The following is a 21,208-nucleotide window of genomic DNA, read 5'->3' on the forward strand; positions in this document are numbered from 1 at the left end:
CATTGGACTCGGCCAAACAGGATTACAAATAATTTGCTGATAAAAAGAGGGCCTTACAACCAGACTTTAAGGTAGGAGACTTAATATACTTGTCTACGAAATACCTAAAGTCCACCCAGCCATCTAAAAAACTTTGCCCTAAATACATTGGACCTTTCCCTATTTCTGCTGTCATCAACCCTGTGGCTGCCCATTTGCAACTACCTCACACTTGGTGCAAGTTCCATGTCAGTTTGCTGAAAAAAGCATGTACCACTCACAAATGGAGCCAACCGGACTCAGACCCTGTTCCTATTATGGTCGGGGCCCACACTCATTTTGAAATTAGAGAAATTCTGGACTCTAAGATGTCTTGTGGGAAATTGTATTAATTGGTCCAATGGGTTAGCTGTTTGATTAATATTTTGACTGGATTTAGTCAGAACTAGCTTTCTTTTCTACTTGGAAAGAAGGATCAATAAAGCTGTTTCCAAGGAGTTATCTTTGTGAGCTCGCTTTTGTGTCCGAGATCTTCCAAGACGTGACACAAAATAAGCTTCATGCCCCCTCCTGAGGGACATATGCACCTCCCAGGAACTCATAGTTATGCGTGAAGATGATGCTGATGGACGTAGATGCAGATGGACACAGAAAAAGAAGAAGAAGAAAGAACTTCTCCCCTTCCTTATGACTTTGGCCTGACATCATTCAAACATGGCAACGGTTCTAATTTGAAAGCAAGGTTGAAGAGGTCTCCTCCTCATTCAAAAAGGCTTGTGAGGAGCACCAAAAAATGAGCCTCTGGAAAGAGAAAAGAAGTACAGAATGTTTCCATGGTGATTCGCATGGAATCACAACACTATAAGAGTTCAGTCCCCTATCACACTATTGTTATAGCACTATCATTCCACTTGAACTGCCATAGAAACATTCTATGGAGTCACTGAATTAGGAGTTAGTGTTAGCTTACAGCAGAGGCAGAAGCTAAAGTTTCACTTCCAAGCAAAGAAACCAGGAGGAGTTATTTGCAAAAAAAAAAATGATACTATACTAAAAATCCTTGATCAATACTTGGGATATCCCCCTTCTCACATTAATGGGTGACAAGGATTGTGAGTATGCATGCAGAGAAATAACCGCCGCATTTGTAAAGCTCTCCAGCCATATGCTCTCCAGGAGCTCTTTGTTTTCACGTGATCTTCTGCTTTCAACTGTGTGTGCCAGGGCTGGGATTTATTGGTGTTTTATATGGCAAAGTGTCAGCTCACCACAGCCGCTCCTGAATGAACACACGAGACTCTCTGTGGTATCACCAGGAACTTTTACTGTAGGAAACATGAACATCAGAAAAGCCAAGAATGGGAGGCTCCGGCCAACCCTCCTTTATATACCCTCCCCCTCATTTGAACAGTCTCTTCCCGCTCAGTAAAACCCCGCGCAAATTCCCCGCCAAGTCCAGCAGCCGTTTCTCTTCCGAGTCCTGGGACGCAGGTGTCTTATCAATGTCAGTGACCCTGAAACTCAGAGCCACATCCAGGCTCTAGTAGCAGGGTTCTGACATGGCGTCCTCCTCCCCTTCGTCCTGGAAGGAAAAGATTAAACACAACTATTGTTCTCCGCTGTCCAGAGTTCCTTTATACTTTTTTAACAGGCTGCAATGGAATACCGGGTGTACCTTTCCTAGGTCCTTTGGTAGCCTCAGCTCATAGGTCACTTCGTTTATTCTTTTTGCTACCCTGAATGGCCCTATATAGCGTGGAGCCAATTTCTTGGATGGGAACCCCAATTTCAGGTTTTTTGTGCTCAGCCAAACCAGATCTCCTTCGCCCAATTTGTCCCCCTCTCGGCGCCTACGATCCGCAAAGAGCTTGTACTTCTTTTGTGTTTCCCGCAATGCCTCTACCACGGTTTGCCACCCTTGCTTGATTTTGGCCGGCCATTCCTCGTCGGTCTGGCCCTCCCCTTCCTTCCACTCGGGTAGCCTGGGGAAAGGTGCCACCTCCTGTCCGTATACTATTTCGAATGGGGCACGACCTGTGGCCGAATGTACGGCCCCGTTAAAAGCCATCTCAGCAAACGGAAGAAGGTCCGCCCAATCATCCTGTCTATAATTGGTGTACATCCTTAAGAATTGGCACAGTGTCTGTTGGGTACGTTCGACCCCCCCGTTGGTTGCGGGATGAAAGGCCGAGCTCAGGTTCCTTTCTGCTCCTAACAGCTGTAAGAATTTTCCCCAAAATTTTGCAGTAAATTGGACTCCCCGGTCACTAATTATCTTGTCGGGACACCCATGTAGGCGATATACATGCTTCACATACAAATCAGCAAGTTTTTCAGCTGAAGGGAGTTTTGGCAGGGCCACAAAGTGTGCCTGTTTTGAGAATAGGTCCAATATTGTCCAAATGTATCTGTGGCCTCTGCTGGGGGGTAGTTCGCCTACAAAATCCATGGCTACGCATTCCCATGGCCTCATGGGCTCCACCACCTTCTGCAATAGCCCCTGGGGCTTCCCCGGTGGTGTTTTTCCCTCTGCACATAATTCACACTGCGTGACGTACCCCCTGGCGTCTTTCCTCATTCCGGGCCACCAGCATTGTTTGGCCAACAGTTTAATAGTCCTGGTGGGGCCTAGATGACCCGCACCCTTGTTATCATGGTACTTCCTTAACATTTCTCGTCTTAAACATTCAGGAATATACAATTTCTTATTTACAAACACCAAATCCCCACACAATTCTCCCTTTTCTTTGTTAGTTTGTAACCATTTGTCCATTCCATACGCTCGCTTCAACTCTTCCTCCCATATTTCTCCTCCCCCCGTGGAAATGGCAGTACGTTTGTTTTCTTTGGCCGCTTGTGCTCGAGTTAGTACTGCCAGGCCCCATTGCTTATCAAGAAAAATACTCCCTTCAGATTCCTGAATTCCTCCCCCGTGCTGAGGCATCCGAGAGAGAGCGTCAGCGAGTATGTTATGTTTCCCCTGGAAGAATCTGAGTCTGAAATCAAAACGGCTGAAATATTGGGCCCATCTAATTTGCTTCGCTGATAGTTTACGAGGGGATCTTAGATACTGTAAATTTCTATGGTCAGTCCACACCTCAAACGGTGTTCCACTTCCTTCCAGAAAGTGTCTCCAGCACTCTAGTGCTTTTAGAATCGCTAAGGCTTCTCTCTCCCAAATCGGCCAGTTTTTTTCTGTATCGCTAAACTTTTTTGACAGATAGCCACATGGCTTCAGGTTCCCCCCCTCGTCTTTCTGTAGCAGAACTGCCCCATATGCCCGGTCTGACGCATCGCAATGTAATACAAAGGCTTTAGACATATCAGGGTGCTGTAGGACAGGCTCCTCAGTAAAACGCTTTTTTAGGGCTTCGAAAGCTTCCTGGCATTCTATTGTCCAGGTCAGTTTGGCCCCTGGGGCCTTCACTTTGGCTGTTTCTCCCCTGCCTTTAGTCTTTAACAAATCCGTTAATGGCAAAGTGAGGCGCGCAAAGTCCTTGATAAATGTTCTATAGAAGTTTGCGAACCCTAGGAAGGATTGCAGCTGCTTCCGTGTTTTGGGGGCTTCCCACCCCCTCACGTCTTCTACCTTCGCAGGGTCCATCGCCACTCCCTGGGAGGAAATCCTATACCCCAGAAAGTCTATCTGGTCTTTATTGAACTCGCACTTGGCAAGCTTCGCATACAGTTTTGCTTCTCTCAACTTTTGCAGGACTTCCCTGACTAGTTCTATGTGTTGCTCCTTAGTCCGAGATACTAACAATATGTCATCTAAAAAAACAAAGACTCCCTTGTACAACAATGGATGCAACACTTCGTTGATTAATTGCATGAACGCGGCGCCTCCGCCGCACAAACCGAAAGGGAGCACACGATAATTGAATAATCCGAATGCACAGGAGAAGGCCGTCTTCCACCTGTCCTCTGGTTTAATCTGCAATTTATGGTACGCTTCAATTAAGTCCAATTTAGTGAATATCTGTCCCTCCGATAACTGGGCGATCAAGTCCTTCACTAAAGGTAGGGGGTATTTATTTACAGAACTGATTGCATTCAGGCCCCTGTAGTCAATGCAGAGCCTCAGCGTTTGGTCCTTTTTGCGCCTGAACAACACAGGCGCCCCTAGAGGGGAATTTGAAGGCTCTATGAAACCCCTCGCTAGGTTTTTATCAATGTATTTTCTCAGTTCCTCCTTTTCCCTAGCCGACATTGGGTATATTTTTGCCTTAGGAAGCTCTGCTCCTGGGACTAGCTCTATCTTCACTTCAACTCTCCGCTTCGGTGGGAAACTGTCTGCTTCCTTCTCATCAAATACGTCCACAAAATCCCGATACTCTGGGGGTAATTTATCTGCCAGTTCTGCTATCCTGATAGAGTCTTCCTCCCCCCTTTTCCCCGGCTCCCTCTCCACTTCCTGGCTCCCTCCTTCCAACTTCATCCTGAAGGTCATGCTCTTATCCTCCCAGTTGATTTGCGGGTTGGCCTGCCCCAGCCATGGCATGCCTAGTATAACATTATAGCTGGCTATTTGTGATATCACAAATGATACCTTTCCTTCCCAACTCCCTATCTTACACTTTACATCTTCGGCACTGTACTTAGCTAATGATCCCGATGCTGTGGATCCGTCCAACTGCGAAAAAGCTATTGGGGATTCTAGGTTCGTTCTTTCGCATCCCAATCCCTCGGCTAATTCAGGGGAGATGATGTTCCTGGAACATCCACAATCCACAAATGCTTTGCAGGTTGCTTGTTTGCTGCCACTTTCCAGCTGAATGGGGACCACTATCATGGCTTTGTCCTGACTTACCAACCCCCCCGAGTGGTGCCTCATCGGTGGTTCTTCCTCGGCGCGTTTCCCTGCCACGGCTCTTGGTTTGGGCGGGCCTCCGCCTTCCCCTTTTCTCTGCCAGCACTCGGCAGCCCTGTGGCCCAAACGGCCGCACACGAAGCAGCCCCTCCTGCTGGTGCTCACGTTCCCTGTCGGCTCCGTTCTCCTCCCGGCTGGGGTTGATCCCTCCTTCCGGCTCCCCTCTTTCATCTGCGGCCGCTGCTGTAGCCCTCCTCGGTGCCTCCTCGCCTGGGCCAGCGATGTCTCGATGCGCCCCGCCAGCTGAATCCATCCGCGCAGTGTGTCAGGCTCATCACGATGCACCGCCCAGGAGAGGATCTCCCGCCTGAGCCCCTCTTTGAAGAGTTCTATCTTTGTCACTGCAGACCATTCCGGCACCTTTTCAGCGAGGCATTGGAACTCCTCCGCATACTCAGATACCGACCTCTGCCCCTGGGAGACGGTCTTCAACTCCTCCCTCGCCCGGATCTGCTCCAGTGGATCTCGGAAACGGGTCTCCAGGGCCCCCATAAAGCGTCGGAGTGACCCCAGACATGGGTCGCGCCGCGCGTGTAGTTGAACGTACCAGCTGGCCGCTCCCCTCTTCAACACTGCACCAATGGCCCGTACCCGGCTGGATTCCGTTCTAAAAGTGTGAGCATTGTCCTCCATATAGCCCCTCACCGTGGTCAGGAAAAAATCCAGTTCAGAGGACTCTCCCCCAAACTCGATCCTTAGTTCCTCTCGTCTCGGTAGGGGTCCCTGTGGTGGCAATCCCCAATTCTCCGCCCGTCGCAAGCCCCCTTGCGGGCCAGTGGGCCCCGGTGCTGCTTCCCTTTGTCCTGTGCCACGCCCGGCATTCGCCAGGGGCACCAGGGTCTCAGTTGGGAGCGTAGCCGGGATTCTCGGAGGCTTTTCCCCTTCGTCGTCACTCTCCTCCACCCGCGTCAGGCTCGTTTGGATCTTGGGCCGGGCACCGGGCTCCTTTCGCATTTCCCTTCCCTTCGGTGCTGGGAGGTCTGCAAAGCCCTGGCTGCTTCCCATGCTCACGTCCCACATTGAGCTAGCCCGAAGTTCCCTTCCTCGCTCCGGCTCCGCCAAAACCGCCAGGCGCTCCATCGCCCTCGACATCACTGCCAGGGTGGTCTCCATCGCCGACATCCTCTCCTCCAGAAACACCATCTTTTGCGGGCCTGGGGAAGGTGAACCTTCCTCTCCTCCGGTGCTATCTCCCCGCACCACTCCGCGCCTCTGGGTTACCCCATTTGGCTGGGCATAAGCGGTGGATGACGCCAGGGCCGCCAGCTGGTGGAACTCAGCGTCCGGCTCGGGAGTGGCCCTTTCCGACCTTCCTCCTCCGGCGCCCAAGAGCTCTTCATCCTCCACTTGCATGTTACACCTCACCGCTACAGCGGGATGGTGTCCGTATTCTTGGCTTAGTGTCAGCTCACCACAGCCGCTCCTGAATGAACACACGAGACTCTCTGTGGTATCACCAGGAACTTTTACTGTAGGAAACATGAACATCAGAAAAGCCAAGAATGGGAGGCTCCGGCCAACCCTCCTTTATATACCCTCCCCCTCATTTGAACAGTCTCTTCCCGCTCAGTAAAACCCCGCGCAAATTCCCCGCCAAGTCCAGCAGCCGTTTCTCTTCCGAGTCCTGGGACGCAGGTGTCTTATCAATGTCAGTGACCCTGAAACTCAGAGCCACATCCAGGCTCTAGTAGCAGGGTTCTGACAGCAAAGTGGCAATTCTGATCACTTCCAAAAAACAAACAGGGAAAAGGTTGCTGTGTGTGTGTGTGGAAATGAGAGATCCCAGTTCAACCTCAGAGGAAAACAAGATACACTCTTTCAAGAGGGAGATATACAATTTTGCAGAAGTTGAAATCAAATTTGAGACCAAAAAGAAATAATTTCTGCTTGCTTTAGAAGAGGATAAAGATGGTTCTCCTCATGGATCAAGGAGGAAACAATTATTCAAACATCTACTGCTTAGCAAAGTAATGTGATTTCATGATTTTGAAAAAGTCTTAAGTAATAAGTGTAATTAATTGAAATTTCACTTTTTGCAATATGGTTTATTTTCAAAACAGGTTAATTATAATTATACCTCTACTTGAAAAATGATGTGCTAAAAACCCATCTGTGGTCCTAAGAAGTTTTGTCTATTTTAATTTTGGCCCAAACTACTGCCAAGTTTCGCAGGTCTGCTTAAGAGTTTTCTGGGTTCCATTTAAAAATTGAGTTACCAAATAATTCTAAGCATCAGAACCTGACAAATGCTGTTAGTTAGCAGGGTGTGATTGAAGGGAAAATATGGCACAAATTATGATAGAAATTTACAGAGATTTTTGAACAAATACCACCATATCACAATATTTTTTCAGCTTTCACAGAAAAAGCTTTGCCACCTGAACCTCTGCCATGTAGTTAATGCTAGAACCTCTGTCACAACAAAAAGACAGGCCTAGGATTGTTAGAATATGGGTCATTGTTTGTAGCAAGCAGGGCATTGACCCGCTCTGTTACAGGTCTAACTATTAAACACTCTATCAAGCAGTTATATCTTTACAGAGTTTAGAAAGTAACCCTACGAGATAATAATCTTGGAAAGCAAATACTTCAGAAGAAATTTTATTTAGCAAATAAGACAGGGATGGCAGTGGGTAGAACACAGTGAGCACACTGTTATAGTGACTGAGAAGTTGTAGTAACCCTAGATAAGCAAAATTAAGAGAATGAAATACTAGTAGTAGAGTAGATAAAAAAAGGAGGTGCTGAAGTACGACTAGGCTATGAAGGCTGAAGCTTCATGATTTGGGGAATAAGACTAAATGATAAAACTAGAAAAGTAACAATCAATACAGAATAATTGCTGCATTAAATTATTGCAACATTTCGTAATTTATATAGATTAATTTAATTTGTGAGAAATGAATTAAGGACATATGTTCCTTTTAAGAGTCTTTATGTTTGGATTTATTATTGGACTAAATAATGGGGAAAAATATATTATAAATATGCCTTTTCCTGTCCAGTTTGTTCTAACATTTGTTTGTTAAAAACATATATATTTTGAATATTGTATCATAATTTATTTAAATATGCATTATTTTTTCATGCCTTTAAAATCTGCTTTATCACATTAACATGACGGTAATCAGTATCACTCACCTCAAAACAACAGTGGCCATATTCCAAATTATTGGAATATCTATAAACAAGGGGAAACTTAACAGTACTGCCAGCTTAATTAAAAAAATTGAATTACTCCCTGTATCAGGTCTAGACTTTGTCACATTTAGAGTAGAAATCAATCGGACATTAATGGTAAACTTAAATCCTATTGCTTTTAATAGGTCTACTGTGGAAGGACAGTATAAAATTATATAGAAGAAATTTTGTGTCTATGTCTACTTTCACTACTCATAAAGGAAATAGTTATGAATCAGTGAAGCAGACAGCATGTAGTTTGATAGGAGCTATGCAATACATGGTAGAAACTTATAAAAAAAAAGCCAGATTTGGCAGTCCAGATTTCTTGAAATATGTTGCTGTAAGACGTTAGGCTCTTAAAGATAACATCTAAGCACTTCATGGGCTCTCAAAAATAAGAAGACTTTGTGCCCCCATTAGATAGTTGTTTGCACTTACACTCCAGCACATACAGATTCTCTGATGACAGAGATTGTTGCCTAAGTGACAAAAAGATAGGTATGTTGTTCCCAAGCATAGTCACATTCCTAACCTTAGAAACCTGTTTTGATGATGAAGATTGTGAAGGTGGTCTGTCTCTTTACTAGGGGCAGAAATGCTCAGGTGTGGAGAAATCTTTCATAAGCAGAATGATTCTTATGCTTTGGAAGATATTCAAGCTATATTTTGGCCATCATGCAGGTGGGATTTTTGCAGTATAAATTACTATTTTAATGCTGATATGACATTGCCCTAGTGAATAAATTACTAATACAAATAGGTTAAACAGTTATATAGTCATAGTGGTTTTCTTTTTGTTATAGTCACATTAAGCTGTGTGTGTATCTGTATACATTTCAGTGGGAAAAGTAGAATTTGTTTGCTTATTATTTTATTTATGGCATTTTATACCATTTTTAATTTTTAAAATCTTCCCAGTGAGTTTTATTGGAAATTTTTTAACATTCGAAAATGTTGGACTTGAAACTGATTAACTGTTCTAATCATATTAAGCACATATACTGATGATTTTATTATATGTTAATATGATTAATCAGTTTCATTGTGCCTCTCCCTAAGTATTAAAAGCAAGTTGCATAATCTCACAGAAACTTTGGACACACAGTGTTATAATATTTTCCCCCCAGAATTTTTTTCTCCATTGTATTTAGTCTCTATAAGTGGCAGACATTTTACAAAACAGTACTGGTTCAAATTGTAGATAATACTTATGTTCGTAGTAGTCACAATATTGGTTTCCAATACATGTGAGGCTAAAGTGTCAAGGAAAGCATTTATCAAACCTTCTTGCTATAAAGCCATTTATTTATACTGAAGTGTCTGTTGTTTTTTCTCCTTGAAGGAATATTCAGATGATGAAAAACATCTTCATTTTGAAGATGTTCCTTCATTGGCTGAAAAACTTCTTCTTTTTGGAGCCAATTAAGGAAAACTTCACATCTTATTACAGCTAAATGGTTAAATTATGCCTAACTGGTACCAGCTATTCCTGCCAACTTTAGTTATTAACTTCTGTTTCTTATATATCTAGAAAAAAATCTTATATTTAATTAATCTTCTGTAAAGCCTATTAATTAATCTTCCTATTCACTTTCCTGTTGTTATAGGTGACCCTGATCTAAAAGACAAAGAAGACCAGTTTGGGAGAACTCCGCTCATGTACTGTGTCTTGGCAGACAGACTAGAATGTGCTGAAGCTTTGTTGAAGACGGGGGTAGACCTTAATAAAGCTGACCATACCAAGAGGACAGCTCTCCATCTTGCTGCCCAAAAGGTAACTGCAAGTACTAAAAAGGTGGTTAAATAATGATTACCCATGCACACACACACATAACTCGTTCTTCGTACCAGAAACAATGTTACTAGCATTTCTCATACAATAACATCCCATGTCTCCTTGGGAAATATGTGTGGTTTTTTTGAGAAAGGGAATATGGGCAGGGTTGTAACTTTTTTTGGCACTCTTTCCCCATTCTATTTTTAAGTGATTATGCAGTATTCATATCCTGTTATATCTGGGAGAACATGCCCATTTTATAGAATGGGATAAATCATTGTTACATTAAGCACACAACAAAAGTAAATGCAAGATCTACAGCTTGATTTTGTGCTTGTTTGGTAATTTAGACAGAATTTGTATCATATCTTGTTGGCTATAATTAGAGTTTTCCTGTTCTCTAGTCATCCTATTTCCAGCTTCAGCTCCCTTAGGTCTCCTGTATAACATGGAACCCAACTAGTAAAGGATCAGAGAGGACATTTGGGAGCAGTTGTGTTAATGGCCCTAGTCAGTCTTCATTCCAAATGTTAACCGGGGCTTTGACAGGATTGTCAGTGATGCCAGTCATAAAACTCTCTAAGGCTTCTAATGATAAAGTGGTCCCAGACATACACTGCACATAGCATTGCAGGGAAGGATCTAGCTTTGTTGGCCTCCAGTGATCATAATTCACCACCTGGAATCTGATGCAGAGGATTTGGATTGCAAGTGATTTATATGTCTCCCTATCTAAATCTGAGAACCTAGAGGCTGAGGCAGCTGAGAGGTTCTTTCTTCAGCAAGACTTAATGGATGTTGAAAAGATAGTCCCATCCTTTGAAGTGCAACAGAGAAGGAATAATGTCATAGAAGTAAATGACTGTTAAACAGAAAACAAAAATTGATTAAGCACCTAACATCCAATGTCAATCATTATAAATCTTCCAGCAGTTGCTGGGAATCTTCATTGCTTGGAACCTTTTAATTTCTCTGACAGCAGGTGCCATTAGTGCTCATGTTCTTCTTGGGATTTTTGACATTTGGATTACATATGCGTAATGTCTCTTGTTTTATCCCCCTTTCTTGGGTTATCTGGGCTATTAACTTCATGTTACAAGTTCTAGACTTGCTGAGACTGCATATGCACTTTTTTCATTTTCTGAGATCTTCCTGGAGTATGTGTGCATGATTTGGTTTTGCTTGATTTACCTGGTTTTGCAAGAGAATAATAGAATCATAGTATTGGAAAGGACCATAAGAACTATCTAGGCAAACTTCCTGCCATGAAGATATATATAATGAAAGCACTTCTGAAAGATACCCATATAACCTCTTTTTAAACACCTCCAAAATAGTATTTATTTATTTATTTATTTATTGCATTTATATGCCGCTTTCCTCACCCTCCCTCCCTCCACTCCTTCCCTGCCTCCTGCCTTCCCTTCCTTTCCTTCTTTCATAGAATTATAGAGTTGGGAGAGACCTGGTGGGCTATCCAGTCCAACCACCTGTCAAGAAGCAGGACAACCGCATTCAAAGCACCCTTGACAGATGGCTGTCCAGCCTCTGCTTAAAAGCTTCCAGCTGAACAGCTCTCTTTCACAGTGAGGAGGTTCTTTCTAATGTTCATGTGGAATCTCCGATCTTTCCTGTAGCCATTGTTCTGTGTCCTAGTCTCCAGGGCAGCAGAAAACAAGCCTCCTCCCTCCTCCCTGTGACTTCTCCTCACATCTTGATACATTGCCCTCATAATGTCTCCTCTCAGCCTTCTCTTCTGCAGGCTAAACATGCCCAGCTCTTTAAGCCGCTCCTCATAGGGCTTTTTCTCCAATCCTTGATCCTGGGACACAATCCAGCTTGTCAACATCTCCCTTTAATTGTGGTGCCCAGAACTGGTGTGATTCCAGGTGTGGTCTGACCAAAGCAGAGTAGAGGGGTAGCATGACTTTCCCTTCCTCTCCTTCCTTCCTTCTTTCCTTTTTCCTTTCTTTCCTTCCCTCCCTCTTTCCCTTCCCTCCTCCCTTCTCATTCCTTTCCTTCTTTCCTTCCCTCACTCCCTTCACAGCTTCTCTCTTTTTTCTGTGGCTCCTTCTTGTTCAACTCCTTCCTCCCTCCCTCCCTTCCTACATGGCTTCTCTCTTTTTACTGTGGCTCCTTCTCCTTTCTTGTTCAACTCCTTTCTTCATTCTCTCCTCCCTCCACTTCTTCCCCATCATTATCGGTACATATTTTTTGTGATTAATCACTATACTTTAATTAAGTTCAGTGTGTAACAATGAAAATACATCCTGCATATCAGATGTTTGCATTATGGTTCATAACAGTAGCAAAATTAGTTATGAAATTGCAATGAAAATAATTTTATGGTTGGGGATCACCACAACATGAGGAACTGTATTAAAAGGTCGTGGCATTAGAAATGTTGAGAACCACTGATCTAGATCATTAATAAAATGTTGATCAGAACCAGGCCCAGAATAGAGAAAGAGAGAGCAAAACAAGCACGCAGGAAGGAAGGAAAGAAAGAGGCAGGGATAATTTTTATTTTTGAATTTTACCAGTAGCTGCTGCATTTCCCACCCTTGGCTTATACTCAAGTCAATAAGTTTTCCCAGTTTTTGTGGTAAAATTAGGTGCCTCCACTTATATTTGAGTCGGCTTATATTCGAGTATATACGGGTAACTCAGCTTAAATGTCTTTGAAGGTATTACTTATCTAATTTGGATTCAAAATGACAGTATCATTTTGCTCTAGCATTTTGATCAAATACAAAGGTCACTCCAAAAGTAATGCACATTTTTAAATCCAAATTTTATTCTACATCTTTGCTATTTGCTGAGGGCACAGAAGAATCCTTCCATCTTCTATTCAGATTTAATTCAACCCGCTCCTGCATATGACATTGTCCTAGCACTTCTCCAAGATGGCTGCTTCTCTTGATATCCATCAGAAGCAGCATGCTGTAACTGAGTTCTTGATTTGTGAGAGTGAGACAGTGGGGAATATCCACAAGAGGATGAAGAAGGTGTACGGAGATGACACTGTTAATTGCATTACTGTTCATTGCTGGGTGTGCAGGTTATTTGCTGAAAAGAGGCATGCCAATATTCAGAATGCACCACAAAGTGGTAAATCACATACCGCCCAAACAACTGACAATGTGGAGCTCTTGAACAACATGGTTAAAGCTGATAGACACATAACTGTTAAAGAAATGTCACTCCAACTGGGCATTGGGGAAGCAAAGAATACTGAAACAATTGCAGTTGAAGAAGGTCTGTGCAAAGTGGGTCCCAAGAAAGTTGACATACAAGGAAATCCAAAAATCCATATGCCACAAACATTTTGGAGTGAGAAATATTAAACAAATCTACACTCAGGCCAGAATATGAGATGTCACATAGTCACATCTCTCAAGGATGAACACCATTGATGAGCACATTCTCGATTTGTTCTGCTAACTAGGTCTACCTAAATATAGAACTGTTATAATTCACCAGGGTGCTTGCAAGAATATAATGTTATGAAATGCCTTACTTACATCTACAGCATTCCTCTGATCTACCAAGTTTGTAACTCTATCTATATATGTATATGTAAATAGGCTAAGATTAGTTTAAAATGACTTGCATTTGAGAAAGCCATGCTTGCTTCTTGATATCATGGCATTTCATTCTAAATGTACAAATTGACTTGTTTTATTATCTGTTATACATCTTTCCTAACAATGATGTCAAATCAATAGTTGCTCAGGTCCTTTTTTTGTTCATCCTCTTGCTGCAAACATGCCCAAAAACCTTTTACCTTCATGGTAAATGTGCCAATTAAGATGCAACCAACAACATGGAACTGTTGGAGACTAGCCCAGAGGGGAAGTAAAGGAGAGAATTCCAGGAGAGCAATAAAACAAGCCTTTTATTGTTATCACAGCTGATGATAAGGCAAAACAGCCATAGGTACCTCCTCTAGTGGGTCCGTACTATGCAAATGGCTGTCGCAACATGTGCATAGCAAACAAAGAATTTATATCTCTTGGCTTATCTGAAATTGACCAATGGCTGAGGGTCTTCCTCACCTTCCACACCTACTTTGGCACAAGTGATACCAATGACTTAACTTGTTTCCTCTTAGCTTTCTTCTCTCTCTGGAACTTCCTGGAGAAAGGCACCAGCTCACAGGAAGGGAGGGGCACAGGTCCTGTGTTGCACATACTACTTTGGTTCATACAAAGTGCTTATATTGTCTATATAAAGGCTATATGATATATGCAGAAGCAAAGCTATGTTAGGCAAAAGTTTACTATTTTCTGGCTTATGGTCCCTACAGAACTATAGATTTAAATTACAGGAAAAGAAATTCTATCTAAACTTAACAAACTTTCTGATTGTAAAGGCTGTTCAGCAGTGGAATAGGCTACCTTGCTTGTGGTGGAGTCTCCTCTGGAGGTTTTTGAACCAGCTGGATGACAATATGCTGGCAACACTTTCATTGTGTATTCCTACATGCCTGTTGGTGTTTGTATGTGGATAACTTTGGAATTAAGTCTAGAAGGATGTGAGTTTCCATTTTAAATGTTTGTGGAAGTAATGCAGGAGATTAAGAGCCTTCGCTGTTGGCTGAAATCAAAACAGCATCAAATAGTTCTGAAACTGGGGAGATATTGTGAATCAGTTTGTGATAGGGCATTAGGATCTGGTGATCAAAAAGTGGTGGAAAGGAATGGTGGAGAAATACCCCTAGAATTGCTTTGTGTTGCTAAAGTTTTTTTTTCAATCAGGCATTATAAATATTAAAATTTTGGAGGAAGAACCACAGTTCAAAACATCTGAAATAATCATCTTAGTAGGCAAAACAAGACATTAGGAGCATTATCTTAAAATTGCAACATCTATGCATTGATTATTGTAAATTGTACATATTTTGCTGAGAATATATCGGTCCCTTTTCTTTGATGTTAAGGGAAGAGGTTTTGCACAGTTTTTATTGTGTAGTTCTATTTTACCATTTATAATTTTGTTATGTGTCCTGTATTTCCTTAATGAAAATGACATATTATGGTTTTTTAAAATGTTGATGCGTGCCTGTTTGAAATGCTTATGAAGGGCATCAGTGCAACCTAGTGGAGAACTGAGACACTGGCATTTGCATGTCTGGAATGTTTGTATTGACAAATGAGAAGTGTGTTATTGACATCCGTGTCCCTTGGTGATACTTCCATCCCATCTTACCCTTGCTGGTCAAATGCCTTAATTGTTCTGGCCTTTAATTCAGTCAAAGTTAGAGCACAATTGGAAGAGAGAAGAGAAGGAGCAGGTCTAGCAGAGAGTCAAGCTTGAGCTACAAAACTGCTGGCAACGATCAACCTGTCATAATGTTATGATTTGTTCATTTTTATACCATTTATTAGCCTTTACTTGTTGTGCCATTTGGCCTCCAGGGCAGATAAAGTGCTGTCTAATTTGGGAGGTTTGCTTCTGTCAGAGTGGCCTCCACAGAGAAGGTGTTAGCTACAGTGACAAATAATCAATAGCTGTCCTTGTCACGAGGAACGTGAGTAGTTGGGCCTTTCATCTGGAGGATTAGAGGTCTAATTGGATTGAGAATAGGGAGGGTGGGCTGTTGTATAACCCTGTCAGCTATGTGAAGTTGTCAAATGTCAATGTTATTCATACTGAAAAGGAGGTGGATGGTTGGCTTTCACAGCTTGAGAATGAAGTCATGCAGGAGCATTTGAAAATATAATACAAGTTGGGAGAATGAAATAGGCTAATATATACTGTGACCTCTTTCTGTTGTGATTTTGCATTCATGTAATTAATGAACCTTTTACAACGTGATGCTTTACTCTCTCTTTTTTTGTATTAAACTTTGCTGATAGCATATTACCTGTTCTAACTGGTGATTTAAGTCTTAAATAAAAGCAAAATAATTATTCAGACAGGGTTACGGTATTAATGTGAAAAATTCCAACTTAGACAATAGTAAGTACAGTAGAGTCTCACTTATCCAACATAAATGGGCCAGCAGAATGTTGGATAAGCGAATATGTTGGATAATAAGGAGGCATTAAGGAAAAGCCTATTAAACATCAAATTAGGTTCTGATTTTACAAATTAAGCACCAAAACATCATGTTAGACAACAAATTGGGCAGAAAAAGTAGTTCAATACGCAGTAATGCTATGTAGTAATTACTGTATTTATGAATTTAGCACCAAAATATCATGATGTATTGAAAACATTGACTACAAAAATGCGTTGGATAATCCAGAACGTTGGATAAGCGAGTGTTGGATAAGTGAGACTCTACTGTAACTATAAAGAAGTCAATTTTAGGAAGAACAATAAATAAAGGATTTCTTGGCCAATAAAATAATTGTTTGTAGACAGCTAGTAGTGGTAAGAGCAGAAATTGAAATTTTCCCAGTGAGATTCCTTGTAAGGAGAAGTTAGAACAAAATTGGATGCTTCTGGCAGAACATGGCTAGTTTCTGAAGACCAGGCGAGTATGGTTTAGCTCCTCAGCATGGAAAGCCAGGGAGGAGTGGCACTGAGCCCACACTGTCAGTGCCGTACTTCAATAGCTGAATGAATCCTGATATCAGGACTGCGATATCTCTTAATGAGTGACTTGCTGGTCCCTCACCTTTCAGACATGAATGAAGGTAGTTGTGGGAAGTGAGAGGAACAATAGACTAGCATCTATGACCAAATAATCTGCTGCCAGTACTTTTATCAGGTCTTATTATTCTGTTTATAGAAGTGTTGAGGGGAGACAGGATTAAACCCTCTGCTCTTTATTAACAGTAATGAGTTTAGATGTGTTAATATTATACATATACAGAGAACATAATTCCATTATTTGGTAGTCACCATGGTTTGCTATTTTATATTCCTTGAAGAAAAATGGTTGTGGTTTGCATGTGGTCCAATTAGTGCTGCAAACATAATAAAGAAATATCCTGCTAAGAAAAATGCTTGAATACGATGAAAATGTTTAATTCAATAAATCACAGGATTATATTTTAATGAGCTTTAACATTTTCAATTTAAAAGGCATTAAAGTGTTTTGCACCTCAATATCCATTATTCATTTAATTTGCACCAATCCCGATCCGTTTCAATTGTAAGTTATCAGCTGATAGAATAGTACGTAGTACCTTCTGATGAGATCTTGGTCTCATTAGTAACAGAAGGTGGAATACCCATAGTGTGGTCTTCCTAGGAATTTAGCACATCAGATCACAAGTGGATAATTGCCCTCTGAATACTTCCTTCCACCATGCTTTCCCATCTATTGCAGAATGGAACAGAGTAATGTTTCATTGCACTCAGTCTGCATGGCTGTGCATCAATTTTGCTATATAGTACTATTTCATAATGATTTTGAAATGTAAACATCTGTCATTGCAAAAGACATGAGAACAGTGGGGTTTAAAGCTCTCCATCTCAGCGCAATCTCCTTTTCTGTTTGCTGTAAGATTATACAACTCTAGAGTCCTATTGGGCTTTTATGCTGGTGGCCATGTAAGAATCTGTGCTGTTCTAGCTGCCCAAGTTCATCTAACTGACAGTATAGTGGGAGCAAGGCTGTAGCCAAAAAAAATGTCAGGTTAAAAAAAAACCTGGTTTAGTCATGAATTTTAACTGGTTAACCAAATCCCCACGAGTGTCCATTGAAGTTTATTGATGGAGCCTGATTTCTAAATTATTTTGTGTTAGGAACTACTTTTCATGATTCATTAAAAAATCAAATCCCCCCCCCCCTGATTTTTTCTCTGGTTTTGGCCCTAAGTGGGAGATATGTTTTACTGTTTTTGTTGTTTTATTTGATGGTTTCAAAAAGTGTAACATATTCTAAGTATGATAAACAAGTTTAAAAGGTAATGCAGTTTCTGCTGGAACTCACAGAAACAATACAAAAAGGAAATATGAATGAAGAGAGATTTTAAAGCAAGATTATGTGTCAGGTACATTCTTAATCTGATGTTCAAATTAGTTATTTGAATCCTTACTAAGACAGATAATATAACCTTCAGCTATGGGTAGAAGGCATTTGAAAAAGAGAGATGAGATCAAACAAATCACCTGTGAAGAAAACAATACATAATTATCAATTGAATTTTGTAGATTGCAAGAGATCTACAAAATGCAGCATTCTCTATAATTGTACTGAGTCAAATTGAGTCTATGAAATTGTTGCCATTGTAAACTTTTAAGTCTTTAAGGTGCTGTATTCTAGAAGTCTACATGGCTACTTGGTTGAAAGTTCTTACTGGAAAAATCTGTTTATTTTCTTTGCCTATTATGGATCTGTTTTCTCCAGAAGAACATACTTGTGAGATAATAGGGTTGTGCATTTCGGTTAAAACCCAATCTGATTTCGGTGTCCCAAATTTCAGTGTGGCCCCCAATCCATTTTCCGGAGCTTTCAGAACTTAGCAAGGTGAGAATCTTGGAACTTACAAAGCTCCCCTTTCCATCATTTTTAGTGCAAGAGCTTAAGAAACTGCCTTCTGTGATCCTTTCCCTTCTTTCTTTCAAGGAGACCTGAGTTTAAGGCAGCAGGCTTAAGAAACCACTAGGCATGTGCAAAAAATAATTTTTGGATCATATGCTTTATTAAAGCTGTTTCTGCTCTAGAGGAGACAGGAACCACAGGTATGTACAGCTCTCTCCTGCAGAAGGAGTTTTCCAAGGCATTTTAAGGGGGTTTCCCAGGGAAGGAAGCAGGATAGACCTGGAGGCATCCTATCCTGGGCTTCCTTTAAAAAGGCCACCCTTCTGTCTTGATTTGGAGGTGCCAGAAAAGAGAACTGGCACCTTGCCTAGAATGCCTTCTACCCCCCCCCCCTTGCTCTTTGATTCCGCCTCCAAATCAAGAGAGAAAGGAGGGATTAAGAAACCCAGCTTCCTGCAATCCTTCCCCTTCTAGTGGCTGCCTCTCTCTCCACACTCCACGTGTAACCAAAAGAAACTAAAAGTAGCCGGTTTTCGAACACCACTGTTCTGTTGTGACTGGGGGGCAAAGGCAGCGGAACCCATGCCGTTACGGGCATCCAAACCTGCGAAACCCATGGAAGACCATTTTTTCAAAACGGATCTGTTCACAAGCCTAATTGTTAAACTATCAGAGCCAGATGGGCTTCTCTTAGGAGCATATTCCAATGTTGTGTTGCTACCACCACAATTCATGATAACGTAGCAAACTGTTAAGTGAAGTTGAAGCCTTTTTAAAAAATGGCATTCTTGCATTGTCTACTGTATAAAAATACATACATAAATCTCTTTCTACATAAATACATTCCTTTTGAGAAAATAATGCAATGCCTTGTAATAGGATTAAATATTTTATGTGTGACACATTAATTTTTTTACTTTGAAAACCTTGCTGTAGGGGTGGTTTGGAGAAATGTGAGGGCATTTAACTATTTTAAAATGTTTTTAATTACAAAGTAACTGACAGCAACACTTAAGGTATAGTACATGTAGCAATACAATTCATGAAAATTAAAATTTAAAAGTAATTAAAAATAACACCTAACACTTAAGGTTTAACATATGTATCTACACAAAGTGTAATATGTAATGCAGGCCTGTACAACTTGTGGCCCTCCAAGAAGCCCTAGCCAGCTTGTCCAACGGTCAGAAATTCTGGGAGCTGAAGTCCAAAACACCTGGAAGGCCACAGCTTATGCAGGCACAATGTGATATGTATCAAGTAATACATGACTTTAATACAAATCGGGCCTCTGGTGGCACAGTGTGTTAAAGCGCTGAGCTGCTGAACTTGCGGACCAAAAGATCCCAGGTTCAAATCCCGGGAGCGGAATGAGCGCCCGCTGTTAGCCCCAGCTCCTGCCAACCTAGCAGTTCGAAAACATGCAAATGTGAGTAGATCAATAGGTACTGCTCTGGCAGGAAGGTAACAGCGCTCCATGCAGTCATGCCGGCCACATGACCTTGGAGGTATCTACGGACAACGCCAGCTCTTTGGCTTAGAAATGGAGATGAACACCAACTCCCAGAGTCGGTCACGACTGGACATAACGTCAGGGGAAAACCTTTATCTTTAACCTAATACAAATGGTGCTCAAATTTTGCCTTTTTAAATAATACTCCAGGAAAAACCTCTATAAATACTGGGGTTTTATCTCTATAGTAAGTCATCCCCAATCTGTACAAATGGCAACAAAAATGACCTTCGCAGACTGGAAGAACTGTCTCCAGTCCTTCTCCATGTTAACAAATTTCATACATGTGCTAAATGTCTGAAGAAGAATGATTAACATCTGGAATTTCATAAAAAGTTCTCAATTACTGAAATCTCATAAGCAAAAGTATTTCCTGACATGTAGTAAAAGCTCAGACCTTCAAAGAAAATTATAGTACTAATTATGACAGTACAATTTTTGTTTAATTTTGTTATTGGTTTTGTATATTTGTTGAATTTTTGACCTTGTCCAATTGCCATCGTCGTCATCATTTGTTCCCTGCCTCTCCTCGAGGTGAGATACAACACAGTAAAATACATAGATAAAAATATGAGACAAATGAGAATATATAGGCATAAGATTAAACACATTAAAATAATTCATACCAATAAAATGTAGGTTTACATTCATCGGTTAAAGTTGACTGGGTAGGATTGCTGGAACAGATAGGTCTTTAATTCTGTTTTAAATTTTGACAGCCCACTCTGCTGTCGAATCTCTTCCGGCAGGTCATTCCATGACCCAGTGCAGTGATTCTCATCCTGTGGGTCCCCAGATGTTTTGGCCTTCAGCTCCCAGAAATCCTAACAGCTAGTAAACTGTCTGGGATTTCTGGGAATTGTAGGCCAAAACACCTGGGGACCCACAGGTTGAGAACCACTGGCCTTGTGGAATGTCATATTAACAAAATAAATACTAGGGCTACTAGATGAGAGGCAACGGACCCCTTAACTTAAGTTTGGCCATTATTATTTCCAGGATCTCTACTAACACTATAGTAACAGAATCAGAAGTGAGCTGTATATCAAAATATTATCTGTATTTTCAAACCAGAAGTCTCATATTAATGTTCTAAAAACATCAGAGCAAAGATCAGTGAATACAAACAAACACCAGCAATTCTGTTTTAAAAGAAAAATTACACTGAGAAATAGCCTCTTTTCCTTCAGTTTAACAATGTTGGTACTTGTATCCTTTCACTATACACCAATGGATAGCTTTGCTTATTCCTGTGGAAACAGACAGAATAATATCAAGGTTGCATTGGGCATTTAGGAAAGAAATGTTGTGACAACAGTCAGCATTTGGAAAGGAAATGTGGTGGAACTGCTAGAGATGCGTCCTTTCTTTCAATGAAACCAGTTGATCACAGGAATGGCTTTCAAGTCATAGCAATGTTCTTGGCTGGTGTGCTCCCTCAGA

The 21,208-nt window shown here is 41.4% G+C and overlaps 1 protein-coding gene across 4 annotated transcripts in view; it reads left to right on the forward strand.

Annotated features, from left to right (window-relative positions):
• Positions 1-21,208, forward strand: part of invs (inversin) — a 94,472-nt gene that overhangs the window by 20,804 nt on the left and 52,460 nt on the right. For all 4 annotated transcript variants that reach the window (XM_062984073.1, XM_062984074.1, XM_062984075.1 and 1 more), the window contains exon 3: positions 9,640-9,806. In XM_062984073.1, coding sequence (XP_062840143.1) covers positions 9,640-9,806 — 167 coding nt within the window. The remainder of the gene's footprint in view (positions 1-9,639; positions 9,807-21,208) is intronic.

The sequence above is a fragment of the Anolis carolinensis genome, chromosome 6, assembly GCF_035594765.1.
Source record: "Anolis carolinensis isolate JA03-04 chromosome 6, rAnoCar3.1.pri, whole genome shotgun sequence".
NCBI lineage: Eukaryota > Metazoa > Chordata > Lepidosauria > Squamata > Dactyloidae > Anolis > Anolis carolinensis.